Source organism: Clupea harengus, chromosome 1 (assembly GCF_900700415.2).
Source record: "Clupea harengus chromosome 1, Ch_v2.0.2, whole genome shotgun sequence".
Classification (NCBI taxonomy): Eukaryota; Metazoa; Chordata; class Actinopteri; order Clupeiformes; family Clupeidae; genus Clupea; species Clupea harengus.
The window spans coordinates 13,142,082-13,168,479 of record NC_045152.1 but is presented as its reverse complement, the minus strand read 5'-3'; the positions used below and the strand labels follow the sequence as shown (position 1 = coordinate 13,168,479).

General features: G+C 43.8%; 1 protein-coding gene across 1 annotated transcript; it reads left to right on the top strand.

Moving 5' to 3' along the window:
* The first annotated feature begins 689 nt into the window (after window positions 1-689).
* On the top strand, window positions 690-24,908 carry LOC105909088 (integrin alpha-M-like). The gene is made up of 29 exons (XM_031586824.2): window positions 690-880; window positions 1,970-2,075; window positions 2,258-2,361; window positions 2,735-2,805; window positions 2,931-3,045; window positions 3,501-3,694; window positions 3,788-3,880; window positions 4,208-4,316; window positions 4,768-4,847; window positions 5,499-5,622; window positions 5,769-5,893; window positions 6,124-6,270; window positions 6,589-6,801; window positions 7,057-7,190; window positions 7,362-7,507; window positions 8,531-8,679; window positions 9,286-9,417; window positions 9,836-9,909; window positions 10,783-10,924; window positions 20,837-20,935; window positions 21,394-21,527; window positions 21,852-21,947; window positions 22,035-22,113; window positions 22,939-23,037; window positions 23,432-23,518; window positions 23,867-23,977; window positions 24,107-24,220; window positions 24,377-24,487; window positions 24,768-24,908. The coding sequence occupies exons 1-29, from the start codon at window positions 844-846 to the stop codon at window positions 24,855-24,857; spliced, it is 3,315 nt and encodes a 1,104-aa protein (XP_031442684.1). The 5' UTR covers window positions 690-843; the 3' UTR covers window positions 24,858-24,908.
* The last annotated feature ends 1,490 nt before the right edge of the window (window positions 24,909-26,398 follow it).

The window sequence follows — 26,398 nt, the reverse complement described above, 5'->3', positions numbered from 1 at the left end:
TCTCTGTCACTTGCATTCTTAACTGTTTTTGGATACATTATGGAATGTGGGAGGGGCCCTCCACTAGAAGCCGCTGCAAAAAGTGTAAATCTTTTAAGAGCTCTGGGTGAGCATGACTGTACGGAATGTTGACACCTTGAAAGGAGAAGGAGAAAGGGAGGGAGGGAGAAAGGGAGGGGGAGAGAGAGAAAGTGAGGGAGAGAGAGATAAAGAGAAAGGGAGGGAGTAAGAATAGGAGGAAGCTCTCTCTCTGTCACTTTAACTCTCTCTCTCTCTCTCTCTCGGTCACTCTCCCCCTCTCTCTCTCTCTCTCTCTCTCTCTCTCTCTGTCACTTTAACTCTCTCTCTTCTACTGCCAGGTTGTGCGCACTCAGTCTGTATTTAGTTAGTGTTTTTATCAGTTTTGTATAAGACACTGTGGTCAAGTTGCTTGCCACGGTGTGCTGTCTGTTTAGTGATACATACGTTTCTAGTTAGTTCTGGGATTTTGTTAGTTTTGGCAAGTAATCTCTGTATTTTTCTTTTTCTTTCATCATAATTTGGTTGTATCTGAGAGCTTGAGTTTTGAGGCTGAGGTGGTCGTGGTGTAATGACCTGAGTGGTTGATGTCTCTCTCTCTCTCTCTCTCTCTCTCTCTCTCTCTCTCTCTCTCTTTCTCTGTCACCCTAACTCTCTCTCTCTCTCTCTGTCACTTTAACCCTCTCTCTCTTGCGCACTCTTTGTCACTCTAACTCTCTTTCTCGCTCTGTCCTCCCTTTCATTCTCATTTCCCTTGACTCTCTACTATATAAACCACCCAACCGTAGCCTTGTCTCACAATTCGCTTCAACTTGAAGACAAAGGATGCTTGTCTCATTTTTCACCTTGTGCTTCTTTTCAGGTAAGTTGTGGTTAACCATCATCTCATTTCTTTGTATTGAAAAAATAGATAGGTATGTTGAAACGATTGCTACCACAGCTACAATTCAATTCAATTCAATTCAATTCAATTCAATTCAATTCAATTTGGAACAAAGTGCTGTGGACTGATGAGACAAAGATAGAGGTATTTGGTCACAACAAGAGGCGTTACGCATGGAGGCAAAAGAACACAGCATTCCAAGAAAAACACTTGCTGCCCACAGTAAAATTTGGTGGGGGGTCCATCATGCTGTGGGGCTGTGTGGCTAGTGCAGGAACTGGGAATCTAGTTAAAGTTGAGGGTCACATGGATTCAACTCAGTACCAGCAAACTCTTGACAATAATGTTCAAGAATCTGTAACAAAGCTGAAGTTACGGCGGAGTTGGGTGTACCAGCAGGACGACGACCCGAAAAATTGCTCCAAATACACTAAGGTATTTATGCAGAGGAATGGCCATCCCAGTCCCCAGAAAATCTATGGGATGACTTGAAGCGGGCTGTCCACGCTAGGCACCCATCAAACCTTACTGAACTGGAGATGTATTGTAAGGAAGAATGGTCCAAAATACCTTCATCCAGAATCCAGACACTCATCAGAGGCTACAAGAAGCGTCTGGAGGTTTTTTTTGCAAAAGGAGGCTCTAGTAAATATAAATGCGATTTTTCTGTTGGGGTGCCCAAATGTATGCACCTGTGACCTGTCTAATTCTGTTATGATGCATATGGCATATTTTCTGTTTATGAAAAAAACCTTATTTCACTGATAAAATATCACTGTGTCCATTAAGTATTATATATATGACAAAGAAGTTCCTGATCCAAACGCCCAACAATTTATAAATGAAAATAATGGAGATTATCAGGGGTTCCCAGACTTTTGCATACGACTGTAAGACAAAAAGTAATTTCACAGTTTGTCTCTCATTGACACTTCATATTTTATGTGAATTATACCCAGATACCCATGCCAGCTATTTCTTTTTAAAAGTTTGAATATGTTTTGATTGGTAAATGCTTGTCAATCCTGATTATACAATTTTTTTTATTGTTGTACTGTTTCTTATCAGCATTTCAAATGGTGGCATGTTTCAACATTGAGTCTACTTCTTGGAGACACATCAGCCAACCAGCCAAGGGCTTTGGCTACAGAGTGATCAAGGATAGTGCATCACGGTACGAATGGCAGGAATACCCAGAAGATGCTCATATAGCATAATCAATGACGTCACTAACATCATTTATGCGATCTATAATACCTTATCTTTATCCTCCTCTATAGTCTGCCAGCATAATCAATGACTTCGCTAACATCATTTATACGATCTATATTACTTCCTCTTTATCCTCCTCTATAGTCTGCTGGTAAGCGCCCCTCTTGAGCAGCATAGTGTGGATAGGAGAGGACAGGTTTACCAATGCCAGGTCTCATCCAGCTCCTGTTCACCGCTACGTATAAGGGGTATGAGATATATGCTCACATATATGTGTATGTATCTAATTATCTCAGACACTATATAGGATGTCTACTGAAGAATGTAATGAAATTAAATATACTGAACACAAAAAGTATTGAAAATAGACCTTCATTTTTTTTCTCAGCTCATCTAATGAATTGTATCCCTTCCTTATTTTCTACAGAATTTTCCAAATTCATTATATATTCAATAAAATACAATTTTGTTTAGTCTTGAGTTAGCTTTACCAAACTCTTGCTTTAAACCTAGAACTTCTAACGTCATAGATTTTTGCATGTCGAGTTCCCTTTGATTGCTTTGCTCTATAGCCTTGTTGAGTATAAACCCTTTTTGAATCTTGTGTGTGATCTGCAACAGTTCCCTCAGATGGAGTGAATATGTCCCTTGGCCTGTCGATGAGCAAGACTGAGACATCCCCAAAGACAGTGGTAGGTCACCCCTCCCCTCCCCTCCCATCCCATCTCTCTGTCAGTCTTTCTTCTTGCCAACACTCTTTCTCTCCTGTGCTTCACTTTCTTTTTTCTTACTCTTTCTTACTTTTGTTGTCGGTCAGGTTTGTGGTCCGACTATCCCTAAAGAGTGTGACAGCAACAATCTCTATGGCGGGATGTGTTTCAGCATTGGTCCATCACTTAAACAAGATGGACCGCTGCCATCTTCTCTTGAAGGTAGGACTACACACACAATTCTCCGTCATACAAAACGCTAGTAGGCCTATCAGGACAGAAGTATCACAGCTCTTCCAAAATGTCTGCTCCCTTCTCTTCACTCTACACACAACTTCTTCTTCTTCAGTTCAACATTTTCCACTCAGGTCCAGGTCCTTCTTATTTGATCATATTTAGTTTCTAACATAATATAGCACACTTAGATCAGCTTAATTGCATTGGTAGGTTCAGTTTCATTTGGCCAGACATATTAGGAAACTTAAATCAAAGTTTAAAAAAATGTAAAAGACCTACAGAAATGTTTGAAAGGGTTACAATGAAAGTATGACTTAATTTGAACATTAGTAGCTGACTCAGCAAAAACATAACTCTGAGTAAGATATGTCAAATGGCAGTACTCGAAAGACACACCAAACATAATGCATTGAGTGCCAAATGAAATGTTCCCTTTTCAGAGTGCAAGGTTACAGATACAGATATTGCCTTCTTACTGGATGGATCTGGAAGTGTGGAAAATTACCAGTTCAGTACCATGAAGAAATTTGTGAAGAATCTGATAAAAAAAACTTCTGAAGCAGAACACCAAAGTAAGCCTGACTCCTTCCTGACCTTACATAACCTTATTTATACCAGTCCATGTAGATTTCCAGTTGACTTTACACCTACCTGCTGAGCTGTTTTCCCCCCTGCAGTTTGCCTTTGCACAGTACTCCACCTCCTGCACCATCCACACAAACTTTAACCAGTTTCAGAGAACAGGATGGGAACATCAGGTAGACAATATCCAGCAAATGGGTCGAATAACGAATACTGCAAAGGGCATCCAGGAAGTTGTGTAAGTCTTAAATGAATCTGAAACCTTCAACCGTTCTAATTTACCCCCTGGACCAGCTCCTGGACTAGACTTTCCTCTCAAAATGGTACCACTTTTTCTCCAACATTGATCCACTCTCATTTAAAATGTTAAAAAGGCACTGGGACTTCATGACTCAGTTATAAGCACTAAATAACTGTCTGTTGTTCATGAAGTGCTTATAATAGTGTATAATAATCTGAAGTATATATCATGAGCCTGTTTATGCTAATTTGCACAGGAACGATGTCTTTTATTCCTCTGCTGGAGCGCGATCTCATGCCAACAGGATTCTCATTGTCATCACAGATGGGCAGTCCCAAGATTCCAGAATCAGACCACATGTTTAAAGTGGACAGCTTTGAGGCACTGGACAAAATTAGCAATGCCCTGGAAAAGAGCATCATTGCCATTGAAGGTATGGGCACATTCAGATTTGTCAGCACTTGCAACTATTCATACAACCAGAGGAAGAAACAACTTTACCTAATGAGTCATTATGGACTTTTGCTATAAAACTAAGGAGTTAACTAGTTAACTGCTGGCAGACTTGCATTAAAAAACTAACACAGCCCAGTTGGCAGTGATGAAAACTACTGAACTTGAGAACTGATGTATTTCAGTGATATATAGCGGACATAACTGGTGTTTTTTTCTCTCCCTCACATGTTAGTTAGCTCGCTATTTTCCAACAACAACTCCCCAATGCCTCTGAATTATAAACCTGCATAAAATTGCTTGAAGAAACGTTTACACAAACTCTTCTATTGTGTCAGTAAGACACTGCAGTGGAGGCATGGTGGCCAAGTCATGTGCAGGAGCATGTTGAGGTTATTGTTTCCTGTATCCTTCCTCTCTTTGTACCACAGGAACCCAAACCACCGGTGACTCCACCCATATGGAATTTGCCCAGAATGGATTTAGTGCAGCTCCTGTGTCAAGCCCAGATGTACGTTCAGATTTTTTTTATATTATTGTATTGTTACTTAAATGAGCTTTAAAATGTATCATATTGTGATTGTGGGTGATAGTGGTTCAGGAGGTAGAGGAATCATTTAGCAAATGGAAGCTTGCTAGTTCGATACTGTCTCCTCCTCACCAAGTGTTGAAGGGTCCTTGAGCAAGACACTGAACCCCCAACCGCTACCGATATGCAACTTAGAGAGTAGCCTCTGCCATCGGTGTGTGAATGAGTAGATGTCTGAGGCATTAATCCGTAAAGCGCTTTGAGTGCTCCATGAGTAGAAAATCGCTATATACATGCAGTCCATTTACCTTTTATAATATAGCTAGTATTCTTTTTAAACGAGACAACTTCAGATTTTAAAGGACTTCTATAATATTGCTGACACTTATGTAATGTTATGCATCATATATAACAACTTAACACCGCATTAATATACTATACTTGTATATAGCTATTTGGGATCATGTTAATGAGGACAATGTGGACTTAAACAGGAAATATGGCCCAGGTTAAAAAAATCCAGAAATGTCCTTTTGAGACATTATAATTAACTAATGAAACAAGTAATGTATATGTAAGGCTGGAACTTCCTGTGTTGTGTAAAAGTGAGCTTCTATGCTTTTTCTCTTGCAGGAGAGGTTTCTAGTGAGTGTGATTGGGGCAAATGGGTGGAAAGGGGGTTACCAGGACATCCCTCTGTCCAGCAGGACGCCCAGTTTTAGGAGGGTTCATGAGGTCACTCCTGACAGCTATCTGGGTGAGAGACTGCTCACCCTGGCACTGAAATGTTTTATACTCTGCCACCTTGAGTCTTTTGTGTGTCTAATTTACATAATGTCATGTAAAAGCGAAACTTAGTAGTCAGTTATGTTTCTATTGTCATATTTTCTAACCCCTCTCCAGGCTATTCGATGGCTGTAGCAAGCAGAGACAGACAGAACTACATCGTTATGGGAGCCCCCAGGTATAAACACAAGGGGTTGCTCATGGTCTTCTTTCCTGGAGACGCCCCACAGATGCTCAAACAGGTACTGAGGTCACTGTGATAACAACTCATATATTATATCAATGCAAAAACGTGTGGTGCTTATTCAAGCTCCTCACCAGTTTAGACTGTGATTATCTTTGGTAGCAGCTACCGTACCCGAGCACACTTATACAAAGACCTAATTAGCAAAGGTGCCGATGTTACCTAGCAACCCTTTAAACATCACCAGCTTCATCATAATCACCATCGACATCATCATCTCTCTCTCAGTCTCAGATCGGTGCTTACTTTGGAGCAGAGGTGTGTGTGGTGGATTTGGATGGAGACTCCAACACTGATCTGATTCTGGCGTCTGCCCCCATGCACACAGAAGGAGGGAGAGAGGGGAAAGTGTTTGTCTATAAACTCACCAAGGAGGTATGAGAAAAGTACTCATGCAGAATCCATATCTGATTAATAGTGATGAATTATGAGAGCATCACAGGCACAGTAATCAAAGATTTCATATTATAATTCATGTTGTACACCCATACATAAGTGGCCTGTTGGGCAAGTCTAGTCATGATCATGTGTCTTATTTCTACCATAACTGAAAGAACAGTAGTGTGTTTGATGGACTTATTTCATACGTATGCCAAGACCAAAGGTAAAGGTACGTGCCCATAACGCTGCCTCAAATCTCACACCATAAGGAGGCAAATACACACATAGGCTGCTTTCATCTTTTCTGTGCAGTATTTTCACATGCTGGTGTCTGAAACTGGTGTGTCCCTGCTGGGGATGGAGGGGCAGAGGGGGAGGTTCGGCACGTCTCTGGCCAGCCTGGCAGACCTGAACGGGGATGGGATCAGGGATGTGGCAGTGGGAGCTCCTCTGGAGGATAACGGACAGGGCAGCGTGTACATCTTCAACGGGAGGAGACGAGGAGTGAACCCCAACTACTCACAGGTGAGGGAGGGAGAGAGATAGAGTGAGACAGACAGAAGAACATGAATGATTAACTGGTAGTCATGGTAGTTGTTGGGCAATTATACATGTATACTGCAGCATTGGCCTGTGCAGAATGTGTCTTTGTAACAGGAAACCACAGTGGAAACAAATAAACATGTTTGTTACCTTGGTAAAAAACTGAAGAAAACAGCTAAGTGATGTGATTATCAGTACATCTGTTGAACTCTCTTTCTGTTGCGTTGTCCATGACAGAGGATTGCAGGTTCATCTGTGCGGTCCGGACTGCAGTTCTTTGGCCTGACTGTGGCCCAGTCTGCTTTGGATCAGAGTGGAGACGGGCTTCCTGACATTGCAGTCGGGTCCAAAGGAGCGGTTCTGCTGCTCAGGTTAATCATGCTCCCGCATCCCTACACAACCAGTTGTGCTCATACACATTCACCCACACAACCATATTGTTGCTTGGTGTGACATAAATAATTGTGTGTGTGTGTGTATGTTAGTGAGTATGCATGTGTGTGTTTCTGAGATGATTGTTGTATTTGTGTTCTGATGGTCAGGTCCAGGCCCATCGTATCCATGGTGACCAGAGTGACCTTTACCCCACCCAAAATCCCCACCTCTATCTCTGGCTGCACGGATTTCCAACAGATCACAGCATCAGTGTGTTTCAGCATGACCAAGGCCACTAATGACATCTTCAATGGTACAGTCATCACATGCTCCGTCAAAGCATCATCTTCAAAACATGCACATTATTCCTTTCTCATTTTGTGCATGTCAGGAAAAAAAAACTTTAAATTCAATTAGTAGTTATATAGCGCCAGTATCGATTGAAATTGTCTCTAGGCACTTTATAGAGCCCAGAGCCTGAACCCTCTAGAGCACTAAGGTGACTGGAACCTTGAGCAGAACCTATCTGTGTCAGGCTTCTAACAGGAACCTCAGCTCAAAAAGAGGAACCCATCTGCTTGAGAGGGGACAGGTAGAGAGATGGAGATAGAAAAGTAAAGGGGGATGGGGCAGAAGGGAAGGGAGGAGATAAGGAGAAGAAAGAATCAGGGGCAAACGGATGGATTCATACACGTATCAGAGCATATAACATATGTACATATGTGTGATATAGCATATGTACATGATCCATACGTGATTCCAAGAAACATACAGGAAATGGAATTGAATTTAACAATCAGACACACCAAGTTCAGACCGCTCAGACGCACCAAGTTCAGACCGTTTAGATGTATTGTTTGGACACACTTAATGGCTCTAGAGTTTCTCTAGAGTTGACTTTTTTCTGCTATGAATGCACAATCTTATACCCACTTTCAGTTCTTACACTGGAGTTTACTGACTAGCATCCTCACTGTGAGATTGTGAGATTTGTGAGATTGACGTTACAAAATCCTCATCAAAAGAAGCCATCGCTGGGGGGCACTGTGGCGCAAGCAGTAGCCCTGACCACATTTGGGCTTGATGCCCATGGAGGACACGGGTTCGAATCCGGCCCAATGTCATTTCTCCTGTCCACTCCCCAGCTCTTCTCCCTCTCATTTCCTGTCCCACTCTTCACTACACTATCGATTAAAGGCACAAAAGCCCAAAAATAAATCTTTAAACATTTTTTTTAAAAAGAAGCCATCGCTGACTTTGACACTCCAGCAAATGTGTGCTGGCTGACTAAGAGGTGTAAAAGATGGCACTGACTGAGAGCTTATTTTTCTTTCAGACCTGCAAGCAGAACTCAGCTACACCCTGAAGCTGGATTACGTCCGGCAACGGACTCGCGCCTACTTCACGGCCAATGAAAAAGAGAAAAACTTCCAGTCCTCAGTGTCACTACAAGAACACTGTGCCCAGCATCCTTTCTTTGTGCAGGTTAGTCTGTAGTCCTTAAATGCATTAGCCTGACGATGTCATAGTCAGAATATGAGTCTGATACCGCGCCGTTGGGCTGTGATTATGGGGCGTGTTTCAACCGAACCAGGAAAAAAAATGCCTCTTCGCTCAATTGGATATATCTAGAACCAATCAGAGCAACGTAGTATGACCATAACGTAGACCATGGGGCCAGCTGATACATTAAACTTTTACCGGATCCCGTAGGAAGGACGGCAAAAACATCTTTTCGATCGACAAATGCCTTGATCGCGTTTCTCTGTTCCTCTTTCAAAATGAATGTGCTGTCAATGTCTTCTAAAACAGACTCGAATCTCCACATTTCAGCTCTCCAACGGCAGCCATGTTTGTTGAAAACGAATTCACCCCAAAAGCTCTTTGGTGACGTGGTTGATTACGTTACGGTTGATCATCTGTCCATCATCGTATAAAGCCCGCCCTGACAATTTGATTGGTCTATCTATCTCCTCACAGATTTTTGTGCTTAATGTCGGATACATAGCTAACGCTACATAGCTAACGCTACATGTGTTAATGTCATAAATAACCATCCCACCTCCACCCCCGGCTCCCTGTCTCCTCCAGTGCTCACTTGAGGACGCTCTGAGTCCTGTGGACGTCCAGGTGATCGTCTCCTTTGAGGGGGTTCCTATACAGACTGCAGACGGCCTGGTACCACAGCTGGCCAGCGCCTCCAGTAAAGTCACAGACCACAAGGTGATAACAACTGTTTTTTCATTAATAGACATCATTACTCTTTGTTGTTTTTTAAGTTAAACCTATTAACATGGCACTCTACATGGACTAAGGTTTTATAATGTTTCGATGTTTTTTAGGAAGCTCTAGTACTTAACTTGCACTTACAGCAGTTACATTCCTGCACTTTTTTTTCTATTTCTTATTAAAAATAGTATTTATTGTTACACTAGGTCACTATTGCTCGTAGCTTGATTGTTCTCTCCCTTGTATATCGCTTTGGAAAAAAGCGTCTGCTAAATGACTAAATGTAAATGTTTTCGCAGAGGTAAGTGCTGTACCAATAGGGATTTTACTTTTTCAAGGCCTGTTTGTTGTCATAACTAATAGCCTTATATGTCAGTTTGTTGTCTGAGCCCAACTGATTTATGTGCCACAGTTAAATTTTGAGATTGACTGTGGAGAAGACAAAGTCTGTGAAGACGACGTACGAGTTGACATTAACTTTTCTGGGTAAGTCTGCAAAGATCAAAGAAGGCTCTCCAATAACTGTGTAAATCTTATGTGGATCATCAATCATTGTTGCATCTCATGAATAGAATGTGTACCTCCACCAGATGGTGGTACTGAAAGTTACATTATACATTTGTGGAGTGTTCAGTTCAGTAGTATTTATATAGCACCAGTAGCACTTGAAATAGTGTGTAGACGCTTCAAAGACTCCAGAGCCTGAACCTGCCTGGAGCAAGCACTAAGGCGAGAATAAGAAACAAGCAGATGAATTCATACACGCATCAGTATAACTAATATTGGCATTCATGCTGTATATACGTATACATACACTCAAGGATACATCAGATTGATAGTGGATAAAAATGGAGAGTGCCAGCGTTGAAAGTATTGGTTGTAGAACAGCTTAGTGGGAACATGAAGAGAAAGTAAAGTAACAGGTAAAGATTATGTAGCAGACACTTTTGTAGCAAATGAACGACCACATTTAGAAAGCGGTGACACTAACCACTGTACCACCACTAGCAACCCTAAGCAACGTGAAGTAGAGAGAACAGAGACACTGTAGATGTTGCAGCTGTGTATGTCTGCAGTTGGTTTACTGATACACTGCAAACACCACTAAATCTGTGGCTCAAAATGCAGCATGATCATGAAACCGAAATGAATATCAAGACGACACTCTCACTGGGGGGTGAAAACACAATTCAAACCTGAATTGACAGTAATTCATTTTGAGGATGTCATAGCCTTGCACCACACGCATTTGACCAGCAGGGGACTGAGAAGAACCATTTTATAAGCAAGGAGTTCCTCTTTTTGGTAAAGACTCCTCGTAGAAGGGTTCTTGAGAGCACTGTTGCCTGGTTCCAACAGGTCCTCCACCATAGAGGTGGGCATTGCACAGGAGACGAATGTGACGGTGATGGTGGAGAATAGAGGTGAAAACTCCTACAACACCCGTGTGTCTCTGTCCTACCCCCACGGCCTTTCCTACAGGACCTTCACCAAGACCCAGGTGTGTGTGTGTGTGTGTGTGTGTGTGTGTGTGTGTGTGTGTGTGTGTGTGTGTGTGTGAGTGTATGTGTGTGTGAGTGTGTGACTATATGTGTGTGTGTCTCTGTCCTACCCCAACGGCCTTTCCTACAGGACCTTCACCAAGACCCAGGTGTGTGTGTGTGTGTGTGTGTGTGTGTGTGTGTGTGTGTGTGTGTGTGTGTGTTACATAGTCCTGGGTTTCTGGTTGCTTCCTGCTTTGGTCTGTGCGTTTTTGCTATAGGTGGAGACTGGGCGTGGTCCTGTGATTACTGGGACCGGCCTACACGGATAAAAGCCAAGCAGTTCCCAAGATGGACGCTCGCTCTCGCCTCGCAAAAGAACAGACGCTGGCACACAACCTTTATTATAATCGATATACCGTTCCCTTGAACTCTCTGTTCTGACAAAAATACCGCTTTATACGGTGGAAACTCCGTCAACCACGCATTGGTTGCCTTTTGACGTTCAAAGTCAGCACAGCGGTTTTCTGTCATAGTGTGTGGGTTTTATTATAGTGTGCACAGCTCTGTCCGTGTTGCGATTAACTGGTTGTGTTCGTCTGTCGCTTATTTGGCTGTTTGTATCGCTATCGAAAAATGTTTAGTCTAGACGCGTTTATTGATGCGCCGACTATTGAAGAGTTATCAAGTGTCAATCGTGATGAACTTGTGTTGATTTCTGGTCATTATAGGGTAGATGTTCATGGTAGGCCTACAAAAGCAGAACTGTTGTCAAAACTAATGGAGGTTTTGACTGCGCAAGGTGTTTTTGGTGACGTCGGCAAGGGACTTGAAGAGGTTACCAAGCCTGGCTCGCCTGGCTCACCTGCTGCACCTGGTCGTTCAACCACGCCTCCAATCTCCAAGGCGGAAATCGAACTCCGTCGCTTAGAGTTATGAGAGAAGGAGATTGAATGGGAGCGTGAGAAGTCACGACTTGAAGGAGACAGACAGACAGTTCGTGAGCGAGACCGTATGGAGCATGAATTTAAAATGAAAGACCTGGAATTGGCAAAGGCCATTCGTTTGAAAGAGTTAGATATACAAGCTCGTGAAGCTGGGGTTAAAATTTCAACCGATCATTTCGACGTTGTTCGAAATGTTAGACTTGTCCCTCCCTTTAATGAAAAAGAAGTGGATAAGTTTTTCGCTCATTTCGAAAGGGTCGCCACAGTTCTCAAGTGGCCACTTGAAGCGTGGACCATGCTTTTGCAGAGCATTCTTGTGGGGAAAGCGCAGCAAGCTTATTCCTCTTTGCCTTTAGAGGATGCTGCGGATTACCAAAAGGTAAAGCAAGCCGTATTGCGTATTTATTCGCTGGTTCCCGAAGCGTATAGGCAGAATTATCGCAACTACAAAAAACCGGACTCTCTCACTCATGTGGAATTCATGCGTGAGAAAGAGTTTCTGTGTGATCGTTGGCTTAATTCTCAGGAGGTGACTACCTTCGAGGGCCTGCGTGATCTCGTCATTCTGGAAGATTTTAAAAATTGTCTGTCCAGGAGTGTAGCCATGTATGTCAGTGAGCACAAAGAAACCTGAAACCAGCCAGTGCAGCCGTGCTGGCTGATGAATACGTGCTTGCACACAAGGGTGCGATCTCCTGTCCTGTCATGTTCCAGAACATCATGCCTCAAACGAGTTTTAGGACTCCGAAGGAACCTGTAGGGGAAACTCATCAAGCTGATGATTACCGAGTGACTCGGCCAACATATTCCATTTTTTGTGGATATTGCAAAAAGCCGGGCCATGTACTGTCTGATTGTTTGACATTGAAGCGTAAAAATAGGCTTCAGTCCACTGGTTCTCCCCATGCTGGCTCTAACATGGGCCTTTGTGTGTCTACACTGCCGACGTCTCGGAAAGACGAGAATATCTGTCAGGCTTTTGCTCCGTTCATTACGGATGGCTTTGTCACTTTGCCGGGTGCGCCTGGTACGGAGGTGCCGATAAGGATAATTCGAGACACGGCTGCCTCGCAAAGTTTCATTTTGGAGAATGTCTTGCCTTTTAGTGACCAGTCGTACACTGGCGAAGATGTGCTTGTCCAGGGTTTCGAAATGGGCTTTGTGAATGTTCCTCTCCATGACGTTTCGCTCCTCTCTGATCTGGTTACCGGTGACTTTAAAGTGGGCGTACGTCCTCATCTTCCTATTGAAAATGTGCAAGTGCTACTCGGGAACGATATTATGGGAGGGGTTGTTTTTTCTAGCCCTGTTATGACTAACTCTCCAATTTCTCCAGGTCCTGACGAGTTAGATGTGAAATTTCCTGAGGTTTTTCACGCTAATGTTTTTACGCGCGCTATGGCGCAGACGGCCAAAGAGACTGCTGTTAGCGGAAGCAATGATGAGGTCGTTGATCTTAGTGAGACGTTTATTGCCCATCCTTTGCCTTGTACTAGTGGGGAAAACGAAAAAGCCTCGAAGTCGGCTCCACTATCTTTTGTTCCTTGCGTTCCTAAACTGTCTCTCAGTCGCGAACAGCTCATTGTCGAACAGAGGAACGACTCTTCTCTCTCTTCCCTACTTACAGACGCAGTGTCTGAGGAAGACATCGAGTCTACGCCGCAGGGCTACTTTATTCGAGAGGGGGTCTTGATGCGCAAGTGGAGACTACTGACGGCCTCAGCAAGTGACGTCTGGCGTGTTTTGCATCAGATTGTTGTTCCGCTTCCATATCGAGACGAAGTGCTACGCCTAGGCCATGATCAACATTTCTGCAGTCATTTAGGTATTAACAAGACATCTGATCGCATTCTACGTCATTTCTTTTGGCCAGGTCTCAGGCGTGATGTTGCAAATTATTGCAAGACCTGTCACATATGCCAAGTAACGGGCAAGCCTAATCAGCAGATTCCTCCCGCTCCGTTACAGCCAATACCCGTGACATCTGAACCATTTGAGCATATCATCCTCGACTGTGTTGGTCCGCTGCCACGGACCAAGACGGGTAAAGAATATCTGCTCACAATTATGTGCACACTGACTCGGTTTCCCGAAGCCATACCGTTGGGAAGAATCACTGCTCCTGCCGTCATTAAGGCTCTAGTCGGGTTTTTCTCCCATTTTGGCCTCCCGAAAATTGTGCAGACTGATCAGGGCACTAATTTCATGTCTAAAATGTTCAAACAGGCTATGCAACAACTCGGGATCAAGCACATTACCTCTAGTTGTTATCATCCTCAGACACAAGGTGCACTCGAGCCTTTTCACCAAACGTTCAAATCTATGCTCCGTGCATTTTGTCTCGAGTTTGCTCGTGATTGGGACGAAGGAGTTCCTTTCTCTCTCTTTGCCGTGCGTGAAGTGGTTCAGGAGTCCTTGGGGTTCAGTCCATCTGAACTTGTCTTCGGACATAGCGTTCGCGGCCCCTTGAAACTCCTGAAAGAATCGTGGCTGACCGAGAACACCTCATACCGCAGTCTATCAGACTACGTATCCAAAATTCGCTGTAGACTACACCGGGCATGCGAATTAGCTCGGGAGAATCTCGGTGTTTGTCAGAAACGCATGAAGCAGCGTTATGACAAAAATGCTGTGGTGCGAGAATTTAAGCCTGGTGATCAAGCCATGGTTCTCCTTCCGATCCTCGGTTCCGCTCTCCAAGCCCGCTACTCTGGCCCATATCGCGTTGAAAGACGTGTCTGTGATGTTAACTATGTCATTGCCACACCAGACAGGAGAAAGAAGTCCCGCGTGTATCATATTAACATGCTCAAACGTTACTGTGAGCGAGATGTGACAAGCGCGGTTCAACCCTCTACCTGCGTCGGGAGCTCAGGCGGGTCTAATGACAACGCGATCGATCCCGAATTGCCGCTGTCCATCACGCCTGGTGCTGAAACCGTTGCAGCTCTGCCTGTGGCTGTTCGACCTGGTGCTTCAACACCACTGCTGAGTGGACCGACTGCTTCTCCGTTTGAGGACGAGGACGTTCGCTCTCCCTCAATGGAGGTGGTGGTAGGCCGGATGAAGAATTCGGAGGTTCTTACGGATCTCAATTCTTATTTTTCTCATCTTTCGGATTCTGAACGAGACGATTTGATCTCGCTTATTGCTTCCTCCGATAATTTGTTTTCTGATGTTCCCGGTCGTACTACTGCAATCACTCACGACATTGACGTCGGGGATAGTAGGCCGATAAAACAACATGCATATCGCGCCAATCCACTAAAACTTTCACAGCTACAAAAAGAAGTGAAATTCATGGTAGACCATGGCATTGCTGAGCCGAGCTTCAGTCCTTGGTCCTCACCATGTATCCTAGTGCCCAAGTCCGATGGTACTTTCAGATTTTGCACCGACTTTCGCAAAGTCAACACAGTTACCAAACCTGATGGTTTTCCATTACCGCGTATGGATGACTGTGTGGATCGCATTGGGTCAGCAATTTTCGTCAGTAAGATAGACCTTCTCAAAGGCTATTGGCAGATTCCTTTGACTGAGCGTGCTAAAGAGATATCAGCCTTCGTCACACCTGATCGCTTCCTGCAGTACAACGTTTTACCGTTTGGACTTCGAAACGCACCAGCCTCCTTTCTGCGGTTGGTTAATTACGTCTTGGCTGACGTTTCCAACTGTGAGGCCTATTTGGATGATCTGGTGATATATAGCACCACTTGGCAAGATCACGTTGGTCATCTGAAGTCTGTTCTCGAGCGGTTGTCTGCTGCAAATCTGACCATAAACCTGGCGAAGTGCGAGTTTGGCCGGGCCACCGTTGTGTACCTTGGCAAAGTGGTTGGTGGCGGTCAAGTGCGCCCTGTACATTCGAAAATTGAGGCCGTTCTAAACTATCCTCCTCCTGCATCTCGTCGGGAGCTCAGATGCTTCCTTGGTATGGTGGGTTACTACCGGTCATTCTGTAAGAATTTCTCTGCGGTAGCCACACCGCTTACAGACCTCCTCAGCCCCAAACGGCCGTTTGTGTGAACAGAGGAAAGCCAGTTGGCCTTTGAGTCCGTCAAAGCCTTACTTACAACTGCTCCTGTGCTGGCTGCCCCTAACTTTTCTATTCCCTTTCCCTTAGGGGAAACTCATCAAGCTGATGATTACCGAGTGACTCGGCCAACATATTCCATTTTTTGTGGATATTGCAAAAAGCCGGGCCATGTACTGTCTGATTGTTTGACATTGAAGCGTAAAAATAGGCTTCAGTCCACTGGTTCTCCCCATGCTGGCTCTAACATGGGCCTTTGTGTGTCTACACTGCCGACGTCTCGGAAAGACGAGAATATCTGTCAGGCTTTTGCTCCGTTCATTACGGATGGCTTTGTCACTTTGCCGGGTGCGCCTGGTACGGAGGTGCCGATAAGGATAATTCGAGACACGGCTGCCTCGCAAAGTTTCATTTTGGAGAATGTCTTGCCTTTTAGTGACCAGTCGTACACTGGCGAAGATGTGCTTGTCCAGGGTTTCGAAATGGGCTTTGTGAATGTTCCTCTCCATGACGTTTCGCTCCTCTCTGATCTGGTTACCGGTGACTTTAAAGTGGGCGTACGTCCTCATCTTCCTATTGAAAATGTGCAAGTGCTACTCGGGAACGATATTATGGGAGGGGTTGTTTTTTCTAGCCCTGTTATGACTAACTCTCCCATTTCTCCAGGTCCTGACGAGTTAGATGTGAAATTTCCTGAGGTTTTTCACGCTAATGTTTTTACGCGCGCTATGGCGCAGACGGCGAAAGAGACTGCTGTTAGCGGAAGCAATGATGAGGTCGTTGATCTTAGTGAGACGTTTATGGCCCATCCTTTGCCTTGTACTAGTGGGGAAAACGAAAAAGCCTCGAAGTCGGCTCCACTATCTTTTGTTCCTTGCGGTCCTAAACTGTCTCTCAGTCGCGAACAGCTCATTGTCGAACAGAGGAACGACTCTTCTCTCTCTTCCCTACTTACAGACGCGGTGTCTGAGGAAGACATCGAGTCTACGCCGCAGGGCTACTTTATTCGAGAGGGGGTCTTGATGCGCAAGTGGAGACCACTGACGGCCTCAGCAAGTGACGTCTGGCGTGTTTTGCATCAGATTGTTGTTCCGCTTCCATATCGAGACGAAGTGCTACGCCTAGGCCATGATCAACATTTCTCCAGTCATTTAGGCATTAACAAGACATCTGATCGCATTCTACGTCATTTCTTTTGGCCAGGTCTCAGGCGTGATGTTGCACATTATTGCAAGACCTGTCACATATGCCAAGTAACGGGCAAGCCTAATCAGCGGATTCCTCCCGCTCCGTTACAGCCAATACCCGTGACATCTGAACCATTTGAGCATATCATTCTCGACTGTGTTGGTCCGCTGCCACGGACCAAGACGGGTAAAGAATATCTGCTCACAATTATGTGCACACTGACTCGGTTTCCCGAAGCCATACCGTTGGGAAGAATCACTGCTCCTGCCGTCATTAAGGCTCTAGTCGGGTTTTTCTCCCATTTTGGCCTCCCGAAAATTGTGCAGACTGATCAGGGCACTAATTTCATGTCTAAAATGTTCAAACAGGCTATGCAACAACTCGGGATCAAGCACATTACCTCTAGTTGTTATCATCCTCAGACACAAGGTGCACTCGAGCGTTTTCACCAAACGTTCAAATCTATGCTCCGTGCATTTTGTCTCGAGTTTGCTCGTGATTGGGACGAAGGAGTTCCTTTCTCTCTCTTTGCCGTGCGTGAAGTGGTTCAGGAGTCCTTGGGGTTCAGTCCATCTGAACTTGTCTTCGGACATAGCGTTCGCGGCCCCTTGAAACTCCTGAAAGAATCGTGGCTGACCGCGAACACCTCATACCGCAGTCTATCAGACTACGTATCCAAAATTCGCTGTAGACTACACCGGGCATGCGAATTAGCTCGGGAGAATCTCGGTGTTTGTCAGAAACGCATGAAGCAGCGTTATGACAAAAATGCTGTGGTGCGAGAATTTACGCCTGGTGATCAAGCCATGGTTCTCCTTCCGATCCTCGGTTCCGCTCTCCAAGCCCGCTACTCTGGCCCATATCGCGTTGAAAGACGTGTCGGTGATGTTAACTATGTCATTGCCACACCAGACAGGAGAAAGAAGTCCCGCGTGTGTCATATTAACATGCTCAAACGTTACTGTGAGCGAGATGGGACAAGCGCGGTTCAACCCTCTACCTGCGTCGGGAGCTCAGGCGGGTCTAATGACAACGCGATCGATCCCGAATTGCCGCTGTCCATCACACCTGGTGCTGAAACCGTTGCAGCTCTGCCTGTGGCTGTTCGACCTGGTGCTTCAACACCACTGCTGAGTGGACCGACTGCTTCTCCGTTTGAGGACGAGGACGTTCGCTCTCCCTCAATGGAGGTGGTGGTAGGCCGGATGAAGAATTCGGAGGTTCTTACGGATCTCAATTCTTATTTTTCTCATCTTTCGGATTCTGAACGAGACGATTTGATCTCGCTTATTGCTTCCTACGATAATTTGTTTTCTGATGTTCCCGGTCGTACTACTGCAATCACTCACGACATTGACGTCGGGGATAGTAGGCCGATAAAACAACATGCATATCGCGCCAATCCACTAAAACTTTCACAGCTACAAAAAGAAGTCAAATTCATGGTAGACCATGGCATCGCTGAGCCGAGCTTCAGTCCTTGGTCCTCACCATGTATCCTAGTGCCCAAGTCCGATGGTACTTTCAGATTTTGCACCGACTTTCGCAAAGTCAACGCAGTTACCAAACCTGATAGCTTTCCATTACCGCGTATGGATGACTGTGTGGATCGCATTGGGTCAGCAGTTTTCGTCAGTAAGATAGACCTTCTCAAAGGCTATTGGCAGATTCCTTTGACTGAGCGTGCTAAAGAAATATCAGCCTTCGTCACACCTGATCGCTTCCTGCAGTACAACGTTTTACCGTTTGGACTTCGAAACGCACCAGCCTCCTTTCAGCGGTTGGTTAATTACGTCTTGGCTGACGTTTCCAACTGTGAGGCCTATTTGGATGATCTGGTGATATATAGCACCACTTGGCAAGATCACGTTGGTCATCTGAAGTCTGTTCTCGAGCGGTTGTCTGCTGCAAATCTGACCATAAACCTGGCGAAGTGCGAGTTTGGCCGGGCCACCGTTGTGTACCTTGGCAAAGTGGTTGGTGGCGGTCAAGTGCGCCCTGTACATTCGAAAATTGAGGCCGTTCTAAACTATCCTCCTCCTGCATCTCGTCGGGAGCTCAGATGCTTCCTTGGTATGGTGGGTTACTACCGGTCATTCTGTAAGAATTTCTCTGCGGTAGCCACACCGCTTACAGACCTCCTCAGCCCCAAACGGCCGTTTGTGTGGACAGAGGAAAGCCAGTTGGCCTTTGAGTCCGTCAAAGCCTTACTTACAACTGCTCCTGTGCTGGCTGCCCCTAACTTTTCTATTCCCTTTTCTCTCGCTGTAGACGCCAGCGATCTAGGGGCCGGTGGAGTGCTCATGCAGTGTGGTACCAATGGTCTGGAACATCCATTGTGTTTTTTTTCACGTAAGTTTAACTGTCATCAAAGAGGGTACTCCACGATTGAAAAGGAAGCCCTTGCACTTGTGTTGGCTCTTCAACATTTCGAAGTCTACGTGGGAGGTGCGGCGCAGCCGGTGACTGTATACACAGATCACAACCCATTAACATTTCTGGACCGGATGCGCAACCACAACCAGCGCTTAATGCGCTGGAGCCTTCTACTGCAAGGTTTCAACCTCAACATTCAACACATACGTGGGCGTGAAAATGTTGTGGCAGATGCGCTTTCTCGCGCATAGTTACATTATCAACTGCGCTTGTGTGTGCATAGGAATTATTATTTTTTTATTACAAAAGGTTAAAAAAACAAAAAAAAAAAAACGGTGTGTATATAAATTGTGGTTTACAATGCACTTTAAAAAAGTTGTAAATAAATATAATGTCTGTAAATATTTATAAATAGTGCAATGTTTAGTTTAACCCCCAATTTATTTCTTTAAGGGTGGGGGTGTTACATAGTCCTGGGTTTCTGGTTGCTTCCTGCTTTGGTCTGTGCGTTTTTGCTATAGGTGGAGACTGGGCGTGGTCCTGTGATTACTGGGACCGGCCTACACGGATAAAAGCCAAGCAGTTCCCAAGATGGACGCTCGCTCTCGCCTCGCAAAAGAACAGACGCTGGCACACAACCTTTATTATAATCGATATACCGTTCCCTTGAACTCTCTGTTCTGACAAATATTCCGGGTATTGATTCTTGTGACGTGGGTGGTTATTTTCGGCACTTTATTAGGGGTAGTTAGTTAGGGTAGGTAAATAAGTTGGACATCGGAAGACTCACTTTTTGTTTTGCCTGTCTCGTGAATTGTACGTCGGGCACAGGAGCCAGGCAAGTTCACACCACCAGCACAGTAAGCGTGAGGTTTTCTTTTTCCCTTTTCCTGTCAGTCTTCTAACCACCTTGTTTTGTCCGGGATTTTGGGGCTTTCTTTGATTGTAGTAAATTTATATTTTTGTAAACCAAACCCAACACTGTGGCTTCGTTTTGTTATGGTCTCTGGTTTGGGGGGATTCGTAACAGTGTGTGTGTGTGTGTGTGTGTGTGTGTGTGTGTGTGTGTGTGTGAGTGTGTGACTATATGTGTGTGTGTCTCTATCCTACCCTTACGGCCTCTCCTACAGGACCTTCACCAAGACCCAGGTGTGTGTGTGTGTGTGTGTGTGTGTGTGTGTGTGTGTGTGTGTGTGTGTGTGAGAGAGTGTGTGACTGTATGTGTGTGTGTCTCTGTCCTACTCTCACAGCCTCTCCTACAGGACCTTCACCAAGAATTGTCTGCTAGTCAAATCCCTTGTCATCCATTATCCTTTCATATGACTATACTGGTATTCTATGGAAAAATATGTTCACTACTGAGCTCGTGTCTGTGTTTGCTGTGACAGGGCAGAGTGGAGTGCAGTTCTCTAGACAGTCCAGATGGATCCACCCAAGGAAAGACTCACTGCAGCATCAACAGACCCATCCTTAGGGCTGGTGATAAGGTCAGAAAAACTAAGTACATGCTCTAATACTAATTCATTCATGGAAAGCTCCCAAAATGTGCCAAAATACCCATGCCACCAAGATTTTTACTGTATCAGTGGTGATAACTGGTCAACACCAGTGAGGGGCGCTGTTTACATCTGAATTGTGTTTTCAACTGAGCCAAACGTTTTCATCACAATAGAAAAGACTAAAGACTGCCCTCAATGTTTTACTATATGAATCTATTTTTTATTGATTTTTATGGTGAATTCACAAACCATAAAGTAGCGCATACACAGATGCAGACCCACACACACAAACACACACATACACACAAACACACACGCGCACACACACTGTCCTTTGATAAATACAAAATAAACTAAAGGAATGTGTTAATGCAAAAGCCTAGTCCAGCTAGTCTTTTTACATTTCATTTGAATTATAATGATAATTAATTCATTATACTTTTCAGGTTGTTTTTGTTGTTCAGTATGGAATTAATGGCAACAGTCAATTTGATGACAGTCACCATACAGGCCCAAGTTTCAAGGTCAATTCTTACTTCTACACCCACAATAACGGGCACAATGTGACTACCGCTCAAAGGTTTGCGGTCATTTAGGAATTTCCTTGTTTTCCAAAGAAAAGCAAATGCAGGATTCTTTGACAAAAGCAAAGTTTAAAGGACACAATTATTACTTAAATTGAACATCATTATTTCTAGCCTTGTCGATGACTATTTTACCTATTCAAACTAATTATATGTATGTTTTCATGAAAAACAAGAACATTTGTAAGTGACCCCAAACTTTTGAACGGTAGTATAGGTTGACCATATATTTTAGTACATCTGTTTTTCACTACCCATGTATTGAGATGTTAGGGCTAAGACCCCATGCTGTAATTAAAGTATTAAGTCAAAGTATGATCTGTTTTCAGTGACAACGAGAAACACACTCCTGATAGCGAACTGTCCAAGACTCTGGACATTGGGGTCAAATACAGCATCTATGTCATACTGAAAAGGTCAGAGTTCTTTGAAACACTCTTAAACCTTATTTCTCTCTGGCTGCAGTTTTGTTTTTAAATCGGTTTCATTTCTTGTTCAATCAGATTTGATGGCTCGACCAACTACATTCATTTTACTGCTGGTAATATCGACCTACAAAAGCCAGTGATGCAGAATTTGGAGGTAGAGTAAACTCGTTCATGCACACACAACCACTACACTTTAAAATTGTAAAGCGTTGTTAATCTTTGTTACTTTGTAACCTGTTTAAGTGGGATAAGATGGACTATATACTTAGTAGTATAGGTACTTTAACATTGGATATATAAAGTATGGCATGATAATATTTATCATCTTTAATTCTATCACATACCTTTACTCTGGTATTGACACGTGCGTGTCCTAACCCATTGTAAGCATGGAGGGGGGCCAGGTCTGGGATGCCAAACACTACTGTTGAGCATTCAGGGGGTGTCATGGGTCTAATTCAGTGAAACACACTACTGTTGAGCCTTCAGGGGGTGTCATGGGTCTAATTCAGTGAAACACACTACTGTTGAGCCTTCAGGGGGTGTCATGGGTCTAATTCAGTGAAACACTGACGAAGGAAGGTGACATGCTCACAAAGGTGTTTCTGTTGTTGTTGTAGTAGTATGGCTATCGGCATGAGCATGATGGCTACAGTGCACCCTGTTGGGTTATAAGCCATAGGCTAGGTTGGTGGGTATCAGTGTACCCTGTTGGGTTATAATCCATAGGCTAGGTTGGTGGGTATCAGTAACTGCATGTGACAGTGAGGGGATTGGCCGCTGTGGGAAGTCCCCAACCAATAGCACAAGGAATTTAACATCTTTTCCTGTTTATAACAACAAAAAAACATGTACAAACATATCCACAGAGCTTGATCCAGCTCTCATCCACACTATTTAGTTCATCTCTCTGTTTCCCTTACTCTGCCTCTCTTTCTCTCCCCGCTCCCCCTTCTCTCTGTCTCTCTTTCTATCGCAGGGGACAAATGGCCTTAGAGGACTCAATCTGACGACCATCATACATGTTCCAGTAAAACTCAAAGGCAAAGACATCTGGACAAATGTGGACAGCCTAAATGTGTGTACTCATTAATATTCACACCATTATAATTATTATGTAATATATATACATTATATAATTACTATATTATATATACTATTATATATGTATGTGTATATCTCCTATAACTATAATATCATATAATGGGACTAAACATACTGGCCACTGTGATAAGTAGCTTCAGATGATGTTCATGAAAATTGCATATATATTGAAAAAGAATAAGTCAAATGTTTTTCCCTAGTTCTAGTTCAACTACAATATATATCAATATTTCTGCGATGTTTCTGTGTATTGAGTTGAATTCCCGGGGAGTACAGGGATGTGTATTTTAATCCATTTGATCCAGGGATAATCTATTTATGTTTTGAATAGTAACTTTAATAGACTGTGTATTTTGATCCTCTGTTAGATCCAGGGATGCACTAGAGGGGGGGAGAAGAGCCCAATCATCACAGACCTGCAGCACACCTTCAAGGACAACAAGGAGCCTGATGTGGTGATTAGCAGAACTTTATAACATTTCACAGGACTTCAAGGTCTAGCATCTCACTTAAAGTTTTACATGGAAAGGTCTCCAAGTACTTTCTTCAAGTGGTACTTGTAGTGTTTATTGTGATAAGGGGTTTAGAAGGAGCAAACAAGGAGTCCAATGTGGTCATTACAACATTTCACAGGACTCTCATGATAGTTTTCTAGGTGCATTCCTCTGTGTGAACGTTGAACATTGAAGAACCTTCGCCTGAAGTGTACAGTATTTGTGTTCCCCACTTCAGTGTTCTCCTCCTGATCTCCCTCTCTCTCTCTCTCCCTCTCTCTCTCTCTTTTCTCCTCATCTCGCCATCAGAACTGCTCCTTTGCTGTGTGTCTGGAGTTCAGGTGTACGTCATACATGACTAGAGACGCCCGCAGAGTTTACACAATCTCAGGGAACGTGAGCTCAGGATGGATCGAACAGGTGCTGAATCAGTTCCGTAGAGGTTTGAAAGGGTTAACCTTCCGTCATGCCAGAGCAGTTACCCCTCTTGAGCTCTTTCTCTAACCTGATCATTCACCTTCTTCCTTCTGCTCTCCATATTTCTGTCAGACGGGGCTGCGTTCAGCTTCGTTCCATTTGGTCAGCTCTGCCACGCTGGAGTACGACAACAACAAATACATCTTCTACTCCTCCGACTCCTCATGCCTCGCACCTGTTGCCAGGGTATCTATCCAAACCACATCAAAGTTTTAAAGAGTTTAAAGTGGTGTCACTGAGCTAGGTGTAAAATATATGATTATGTAACAAAAGGAGAATAGTTTTGATTTAGGTTGGCGTTACTACATAACTTTTTTTTAAAGTTGTGTGTGTTTCCTGTAGATTGAGACTCTTGTGGAGGCCTACGAGGAGCCAAATCTAACTAAGGAGATCATTGGTGGAGTAGTGGGTGGTCTGATCCTATTGGCTCTCATGACAGCTGGCCTCGCCAAGGTAACCAATGAACATGCTTCCCGTGTACACTTGTCATGTCCCTTGGTCCTGTGTCTGGCATTTGGGTTCTCTTCAGTCGCATGTCCAAATGTCCAAACGTCCAAATGATGTTCGCCACAAAAAAATCACATTCCTTCCTCGCCTCTGCTTTAGCTGCTTCATGTTAGTCAGGGTTTCGCAAGAATCTGAAAGAATATTTTGTTATGTTGCCACTTAACAGTTGCAAGCAAGCACGGTAGCTCCATGATACATAAATGAATAAATATCTTCTTAATTTCAGTCGGGCTTCCTTAAGAGTCAGTACCAACAGAAACTAGAGGAGGCAGGAGCACAAGTTGGAGAGGAGCCACCAGAAGCAGAAGCAGAATAACAGCTGTGTGTGTCTGTGTGTTTGTGTGTTTGTTTGTGTTTCTGTGTCTGTGTGTGTGTTTGTGTGTGTGTATGTGTCTGTGTGTGTGTGTTTGTGTGTGTGTGTGCGTGTGCGTGCATGCGTGCGTGTGTGTGCGTGAGAGAGAGAGAGAGAGAGTGAACTGTGACTATGTGTATGAGTATTAATATACATAATACGTAATAATACATCAGTATTAGTATTAATACATATTAGTATTAGTCCTGGTCTGAATGTGAATGTGTTGCATTGAGTACTTCCCATATGTACTTGTATACACTTCCTTATAGGTTTTCCTCTTTGTTACAGACTTTATTAGGATTCCTCCGTCAGGAGGAAACCTATTGTTATTGTAGGCTTTCTTATTATTATTCTTCTGCAATGGGAAGTCAATGGCAGCCCCTAGAACCGTATGGTAACTTTTTCTGAAATTTGGCACACTCATTAAGGACAGTCCCTTCTTCACTCACACCAAGTTTCATGTCTCCCACTAGACCACACTAGCGCCACCAACGGGTCAAAGTTGGACTTTTGTTAACACTGTAACTTTTGAACCGTTTGACCGATTTTCAAAAATGAGGTACCATTGGATTCCTTGGATCAAGACGAATTCAACGTTCAATGGCGACAATTTTCGGTTGTATAGATTTACTGTTATTCCCGGTTTTATCAAAAAACCTTTGAAAGCCTACTCCTCCTACAATTTTGGTCAAATCTTCTTCAAAATCACCAGAGATGATCTTCAGACCAAGCCTCACAAAAAACAGTGAATAGAATTTTGATCCTCACAACGGTTTGTCCGGTATAGCCACTCAAATTCAGCAGAAACAGGAAGTGAAGTAATATCTAAGCAAAACTTTGAGATATTACCCTGGGTGACATTGGTACAGGGGTAGAGAAGTCGTTTAGTACTCAGAAGGTTGTTAGTTCAATTCCCTGTCAAAGTGAGACTCTTCTTTCCTTCTTTTACTCTTCTTTCCAAAATTGTAAAGAATATACATTTTCCCCTGGTTTCGCAATCTTAGGAGGAATCCGCATCGCTGCTTGCAGCTATATTTTGTTTTTGTTCTTGTTGTGTCAAATATTTCTAAATGTATGCACTTCTTGCTGTATGTTTGCTGTATGTTTCTGTGTTCAGCTTTTGAGACTGCCTTTGTGTGTGAAAGATACTGTCACTGATACTATACCATTCATTTTTCATTCCGTAAGGGTTGTGGAGAGAGAATATAAGGATGGAGAAATGGGGTCTGTGAAGCTGGTGGTTTTGTGTTTTTATACTTTTAGCCTAAATGACTTACTTTTATAATGGTAGCCTCATTATATGTTCATGGCACCTGCAATCTCAATCAAATCTTAGAAGTATGAATAGTTTCAATACATTCTTGGAACAGGTATTGCAAGGTATCACTTTACTTTAAAGGGAACTGAAAGCACCACACTGTGTACAAAGATAAAAAAAACAAGCGCTTCAGATCTGGCAGTCTAGATAATTCTCTTGGATCTGTGTATTTCTGGTATGCTAT